This window comes from Tachysurus fulvidraco, chromosome 2, assembly GCF_022655615.1.
Source record: "Tachysurus fulvidraco isolate hzauxx_2018 chromosome 2, HZAU_PFXX_2.0, whole genome shotgun sequence".
In the NCBI taxonomy this organism is placed as follows: domain Eukaryota; kingdom Metazoa; phylum Chordata; class Actinopteri; order Siluriformes; family Bagridae; genus Tachysurus; species Tachysurus fulvidraco.
The window spans coordinates 23,902,821-23,910,332 of NC_062519.1; the positions used below are offsets into that span (position 1 = coordinate 23,902,821).

Below are 7,512 nucleotides of genomic sequence, written 5' to 3' on the forward strand. Positions count from 1 at the left end.
TATTGTCATTTCAACCATATATAGCTGTTGCAGTACAGAGTGACATGAGACAACGTTTCTCCAGGATCATGGTGCTACATAAAACAAAGACAGAGATAAGGACTTAAGAAAGTTAGTCCTAGCTACATAAAGTGCATCTGTGCAACCTGGTGCAAACAGTGCAGGACGAGAGACAAAAAGACAAAGACAGTGCAAACAAAAAATACAAGACAATACACAAAAGACAATAAACAGAAACAGCACAGTGTAAATACTGTATGTTCAACAATATTGCGTGTGCAGAAATACTGAAATGAACACATTAGTATTATAGGAGCAGTTACATGAGATTTGATGCATGTGCAAGGAGCAGAAACTGTGTAAAACAGCATGTAAACAGTTTGATGGATGTATATTGGTAGAGTGTGTATATGGTGTGGGTCTGTGCAGTCCATACAGTCGATGTGCGTGTGTGTGTGTGTGTGTGCATCCCTTCCAGCATGATAACGCACCATGTCACAAAGCAAAAGTCATCTCATACTGGTTTCACAAACATGACAATGAGTTCAGTGATCTCAGCAGTCAAGGGATCTACATCTATTGGGATGTAGTAGATCAGGAGATTCACACCATGAAGGTACACCTGAGAAAAATCTGCAGGAATTGCAGGACACAATCATGTCAACATGGACAAGAATCTCAAAAGATCTGATGAAATATTGAAAAAGTATTCAGGCTGTTTTGACAGCAAATGGAGTTTCTAGTGAGTATCAGTGTAGTTCATACTAAATCAATATAACATAATAAATCAATGTATTGTGCTTATTTCTAATGCTCAACTTATCAAGACAAAGCTGAAGTGCCGAAATGAATGAATCAGAATCAAACTCAAAGATTCGAATCATCAAAACGGTTCGTTTGGCATCCTCAGATCCGCGCTCGCGCCACAGAGACACAAGCGCCAGGTGACATGGCGGTGATTACAGCTCTGTAGCAGTTGGTACAGCACTTTCCTCACAGTACAAATCTACAATGGACGGTTCGGTGAACTCTAGTAACGAGTCTTGTTTAGCTCCGAGTGTTTGTGAGGAAGATGCGCTCGAGCCCGCGGTTCCTCACCTGGTGGACGCCTGGCTCGTGCCGCTGGTCTTCATCATCATCATGCTGCTGGGACTGTTGGGTAACGCACTGGTTCTGCACGTGATCTGTAAACACAGGAAAATGTGGACAGCGACAAACATATATATAGGTGAGTTAGTTAGTTAGTTAGCTAGTTAGCTAGTTAGTTAGTTAGTTATGTTAGTTTCTTTTCTTTCTTTCTTTCTTTCTTTCTTTCTTTCGCATCCTTCCCTCTTTCTTTCTTTCTTTCTTTCTTTCTTTCTTTCTTTCTTTCTTTCTTTCTTTCTTTCTTTCTTTCTTTCGTACCCTTCTTTCTTTCTTTCGTACCCTTCTTTCTTTCTTTCTTTTTTTCTTTCTTTCTTTCTTTTGTCCCCTTCCTTCCTTCATTTTTCTTTCTTTCCTTCCTTCATTTTTATTTTTCTTTCTTTCTTTCTTTCTTTCTTTCTTTCTTTCTTTCTTTCTTTCTTTCTTTTGTCCCCTTCTTTCTTTCTTTCTTTCTTTCTTTCTTTCTTTCTTTCTTTCTTTCTTTCTTTCTTTCTTTCTTTTGTCCCCTTCTTTCTTTCTTTCTTTCTTTCTTTCTTTCTTTCTATTATTTTAACATGTATAACAAATTCTTATCAGTTTCAGAAAATCCTAAACTTCTACTGGATCCTAAAATGAATTTCCGTCATATTTTGGAATAATTTCTCTAAGATTCCTGTAGAAATTGTATTAGACAGATATAAATATCCTGTTGGACCACTTCTATAGGATTTATTTATGGGATCTATTTATGTTCCTATTCAGGTCTAAATCTAAATATATAACCTACAGAAATCTACAGAAATTTCCCATAGGAAGGTACTGTATGCATGAAAATGTTGATGAATAGCTGAAATACTTTTCTTTTTTTTTCAGGAACTTTCCAATAACAATCTGAAAAAAAAAAAATCCTACAGGACAAACAATTCAAACACACACACACACACACACACACACACACACACACACACACACACACATGCTTTAAATCCAGATCCTTTAAAGTGCATATCAAGTTAAATTTGACTTTCTAATTTTCAAATAAACAAAAGTACATGTTAATATGGTCCATGTATAATAATATCTGAGGACGTGCAATTTTTGAATAAAATAAATCTGTTCTTGAAATGTACAAAACATATACATGGTCTACTCTGTACATCACGCAGCCTATTTTAGAAAGTTAAGGAAATTTAAAAAAAAAAAAAAGTAAAAAGCTGAAAAAAGTTCAGGATACTGGTTTATATGGTTTAAATGTTAAATGGTTTCAAGTTATTTGGACATGACTCCAGTACACCAGGAAGTTTGCCATGCTTCATTTTTAGGCTGTTCACTGACGTTCAATGCAATGTAGTTGCTGTAGTGCTGTTCCTTGTGCGTGTAATCTAAACCTAAGCCTAAATAATATACAGTTGTAAATGTATTTCGTCTACAGCTAACCTGGCGATGACGGATATCACCTTTCTGGTTTGCTGCGTGCCTTTTACTGCTGTGCTTTATCCATTACCAAGCTGGATCTTTGGAAATTTCATGTGTAAATTTGTCAGCTACATTCAACAGGTCAGTCTCTGTCCTGACGCATTCCTAATTAGCTGTGGTACCTTTCCTAAATATCCAACATGGTTCTTTAGTTGAAATAATTTGTTCTTTCAAACAAAGAATGGCTCGGGTCATATGCTACTGCAAACAAATTTGAAATGATGAATACACACATTCTACAGGTGTTCCTTATAAAGTGGCCAGTGAGTGTTTTTAATATTTAAACATTTAAACTGCATTTTTGTTGCAATTTGTGTTTGTTCTAAAATGCTAATGTGTATTGCTGATTATTTGAAACAAGAGAGAAATCCAAAGAATAAGGCACATTATTAGAAATCAGGTTTTCCATGATGTTTTAAGCTGCGCCTGTTTTTACATGCTTAATTTTTCACTGCAAGGTTCACATTTTGGCAATTTCTGTTACTTGTGATACTGAAGGAACATCTGTGCGAAGGAACATCTGTGCAAACTTGTTAAATGTCTACTTATTATTATGGTTTTATTATACAGTGTACATATATACTGTACGTTGACGAGCGTTCCACAGACAGGTGAAGTGAATAACAGTGATTATCTTGTTTTATTGGCAACTGTCAAGAGTGTGTAAGGAGCTGAGCAACTGTGACAAGGGTTAGACGACTCCAAATGTTAGACGACTTGGTCAGAACATTTCCAAAACAGCAGGTCTTGTGAGGTGTTTCTGGTACGCAGTAGTTATTAACTATCAAAAAGGCTCCAAGGAAGAACAAACAGTGAACTAGTGACAGAGTCATGTGTGTCCAAGGCAATAGGCATGTGAGTGGGCATCAGAACTGGACCATGGAGCATTTGAAAATGATGACCTGGTCTGATGATTTTTTTTTGGGTTTTTTTGTTTGCATGCTTTTGTGTGAGTGTTTGTGTGTGTTTGTGTGTGTGTGTGTAAGAGAGAGAAAGATAGAGAGTGTGTGTGAATGAGCGAGCGAGCAAGCATTTGTGTGAGTGTGTGTGTGTGTGTGTGTGTGTGTGTGTGTGTGTGTGTAAGAGAGAGAAAGATAGAGTGAGTGTGTGTGCGCGTGTGTGAACGAGCGAGTGAACAAGCATTTGTGTGAGTGTTTGTGTGTGTAAAAGAGAGAGAGAGAGAGAGAGAGAGAGAGAGAGAGAGAGAGAGAGAGAGAGGAAGTTTGACCCACAAAAAAAAGAGCTTGAAGGATAACAAATGTGGTTTTTCACACTGCACTAAAGCCCAGTTTAATTTTTCTGTGTTTGTTGTTGTTTAAACCCAGTTTTAAGCCCTGAGCAGAGGAAGGGTTCCCACATGTAATTTAGTGGCTAGAATCGCTTTTTAATCCCTGCACTGAATCAGAGCTAGCAGTGCATTTATCATGTTAAACCTGTATTGTGATGTCACACGTGTACATGGGTTCATTATTAACCCTGAGTTAAAGTCTGAGCAGTAATTAACTTGTACAGCACCGGTAACTAATACAGTACTAGTACTAGTAACTAATACAGCACCAGTAACTAATACAGCACCAGTAACTAATACAGTACCAGTAACCAATACAGCACCAGGAACTAATACTGCACCAGTAACTAATACAGCACCAGTGACTAATACAGCACCAGTAACTAATACAGTACCAGTAACTAATACAGCACCAGTAACTAATACAGCACCAGTAACTAATACAGCACCAGTAACTAACACAGTACCAGTAACTAATACAGCACCAGTAACTAATACAGCACCAGTAACTAATAATACAGTACCAGTAACTAACACAGCACCAGTAACTAATAATACAGCACCAGTAACTAATACAGTACCAGTAACTAACACAGCACCAGTAACTAATAATACAGCACCAGTAACTAATACAGTACCAGTAACTAACACAGCACCAGTAACTAATAATACAGTACCAGTAACTAACACAGCACCAGTAACTAATACAGTACCAGTAACTAACACAGCACCAGTAACTAATAATACAGTACCAGTAACTAATACAGCACCAGTAACTAATAATACAGTACCAGTAACTAATAATACAGCACCAGTAACTAATACAGCACCAGTAACTAATAATACAGTACCAGTAACTAATACAGCACCAGTAATTAATAATACAGTACCAGTGACTAATACAGTACCAGTGACTAATACAGCACCAGTGACTAATACAGCACCAGTAACTAATACAGCACCAGTAACTAATACAGCACCAGTAACTATTACAGCACCAGTAACTAATACAGCACCAGTAACTAATATAGTACCAGTAACTATTACAGTACCAGTAACTAATACAGCACCAGTAACTAATTCAGCACCAGTAACTAATACAGTACCAGTAACTATTACAGCACCAGTAACTAATACAGCACCAGTAATTAATACAGCACCAGTAATTAATACAGTACCAGTAACTAATACAGCACCAGTAACTAATACAGCACCAGTAACTAATACAGCACCAGTAACTAATACAGTACCAGTAACCAATACAGCACCAGGAACTAATACTGCACCAGTAACTAATACAGCACCAGTGACTAATACAGCACCAGTAACTAATACAGTACCAGTAACTAATACAGCACCAGTAACTAATACAGCACCAGTAACTAATACAGCACCAGTAACTAACACAGTACCAGTAACTAATACAGCACCAGTAACTAATACAGCACCAGTAACTAATAATACAGTACCAGTAACTAACACAGCACCAGTAACTAATAATACAGCACCAGTAACTAATACAGTACCAGTAACTAACACAGCACCAGTAACTAATAATACAGCACCAGTAACTAATACAGTACCAGTAACTAACACAGCACCAGTAACTAATAATACAGTACCAGTAACTAACACAGCACCAGTAACTAATACAGTACCAGTAACTAACACAGCACCAGTAACTAATAATACAGTACCAGTAACTAATACAGCACCAGTAACTAATAATACAGTACCAGTAACTAATAATACAGCACCAGTAACTAATACAGCACCAGTAACTAATAATACAGTACCAGTAACTAATACAGCACCAGTAACTAATAATACAGTACCAGTAACTAATACAGTACCAGTAACTAATACAGCACCAGTAACTAATACAGCACCAGTAACTAATACAGCACCAGTAACTATTACAGCACCAGTAACTAATACAGCACCAGTAACTAATACAGCACCAGTAACTAATATAGTACCAGTAACTATTACAGTACCAGTAACTAATACAGCACCAGTAACTAATTCAGCACCAGTAACTAATACAGTACCAGTAACTATTACAGCACCAGTAACTAATACAGCACCAGTAATTAATACAGCACCAGTAATTAATACAGTACCGGTAACTAATACAGCACCAGTAACTAATACAGTACCAGTAACTAATACAGCACCAGTAACTAATACAGTACCAGTAACTAATACAGTACCAGTAACTAATACAGCACCAGTAACTAATACAGTACCAGTAACTAATACAGTACCAGTAACTAATAGCCGCGGGTCTCTAACACTGTGTATATCTGTGACAGGTATCTGCACAGGCCACATGTGTAACACTGACAGTGATGAGTGTGGATCGTTGGTATGTCACTGTGTATCCGCTGCGCTCACTGCAGTGTCGCACGCCGAGAGTTGCCACTGTGGTGAACCTGGGAATCTGGATAGGTCTGTAGTTTTCTCCTCACTCAGGACTATTCCACTTCCTGAACCCTAACGATTAAATCCAATGTAATTATTGAATGTTCCAGAGTTGAGTTGTTTTTTTTAAAGTACTAAATACTTCACTACTGTAAATAAACACCATGTGCATTTTGCCTTGTTTTTGTCTTGATCAGGATCTTTCTTGGTGTCCCTGCCAGTGCCACTGTACACTAGGACGTTAGCTGGGGAATGGTTTGGTCCTCAGGTATTCTGCACTGAGATTTTCCCCACAACAACTCACAAGAAAGCTTTCATCCTGTACAACTTCCTGGCGGTGTATCTGCTCCCACTGGTGACCATCTGTGTGTGTTATCTGGTCATGTTGTACCAGATGGGCCGGCCAGCTGTGGAGCCTGTTGACAATAATTATCAGGTAAAATCAACATGTATTAATAGGATTGCTGCCTTACAGTTTTTAAACACACTGCTTAGGAATTATATAGATATTTATATAGAAGGAATCCAAGTAGATAGCATTGTATTTTAAAGAAATGATGCATTTCTATACATTTATGCACATGTTCGCTTGATTAGACAGACCTCATTATATATTGCTGTTGTAAGACTTGTAAGACTAGATTAATCTTTGACCTATGAGCACAATTTTTATACATCAGGGTTTTAAAAGCATGTCGAATATGGAATAATTCTTTTCTGACTTCTCAGCTCCAGATTCAGACGGAGCGCAGCGCGGCTGTAAGAGCAAAAGTATCCCGTATGGTGCTGGTGATTGTACAGCTGTTTATTGTGTGCTGGGGTCCCATCCAGCTGTTCATCCTGGCACAGGCATTTAGCCCACACTTCCGTCAGGACTACTACACGTACAAAGTGAAGATATGGGCACACTGCATGTCCTACAGCAACTCGTGCATTAATCCCATAGTCTACGCCTTTATGGGTGCCAACTTCCGCAAGGCATTCAAGAAGACTTGTCACTGCTGTTTCAAACAGCGTGTAACTGTGACCCAGCAGCCAAATGTAAACGGGAACACTGAGATGCACTACGTGTCATAGAGTAGAGTATCTGTGTGTGTGTGTGTGTGTGTATGTGTGTGTATGTGTTTGTGTGTATACTGTATGTGTGTGTGTTTGTGTGTGTTTATGTGTTTGTGTGTGTGTGTGTGTGTATGTCTATGTGT

General features: G+C 38.1%; 1 protein-coding gene across 1 annotated transcript; it reads left to right on the forward strand.

Moving 5' to 3' along the window:
• Positions 1-212: 212 nt before the first annotated feature.
• LOC113657708 (G-protein coupled receptor 54) lies at positions 213-7,512 on the forward strand. The gene is made up of 5 exons (XM_027169651.2): positions 213-1,228; positions 2,555-2,679; positions 6,202-6,337; positions 6,508-6,746; positions 7,040-7,512. The coding sequence occupies exons 1-5, from the start codon at positions 1,012-1,014 to the stop codon at positions 7,385-7,387; spliced, it is 1,065 nt and encodes a 354-aa protein (XP_027025452.1). The 5' UTR covers positions 213-1,011; the 3' UTR covers positions 7,388-7,512.

Bases quoted from the DNA above. Each gene is read 5' to 3' on its own strand.
- LOC113657708 (XM_027169651.2), top strand. From the start codon at position 1,012: ATGGACGGTTCGGTGAACTCTAGTAACGAGTCTTGTTTAGCTCCGAGT. The intron at 2,680-6,201 runs GTCAGTCTCTGT...TATCTGTGACAG, and splicing joins TTGTCAGCTACATTCAACAG to GTATCTGCACAGGCCACATG. The intron at 6,747-7,039 runs GTAAAATCAACA...CTGACTTCTCAG, and splicing joins CTGTTGACAATAATTATCAG to CTCCAGATTCAGACGGAGCG.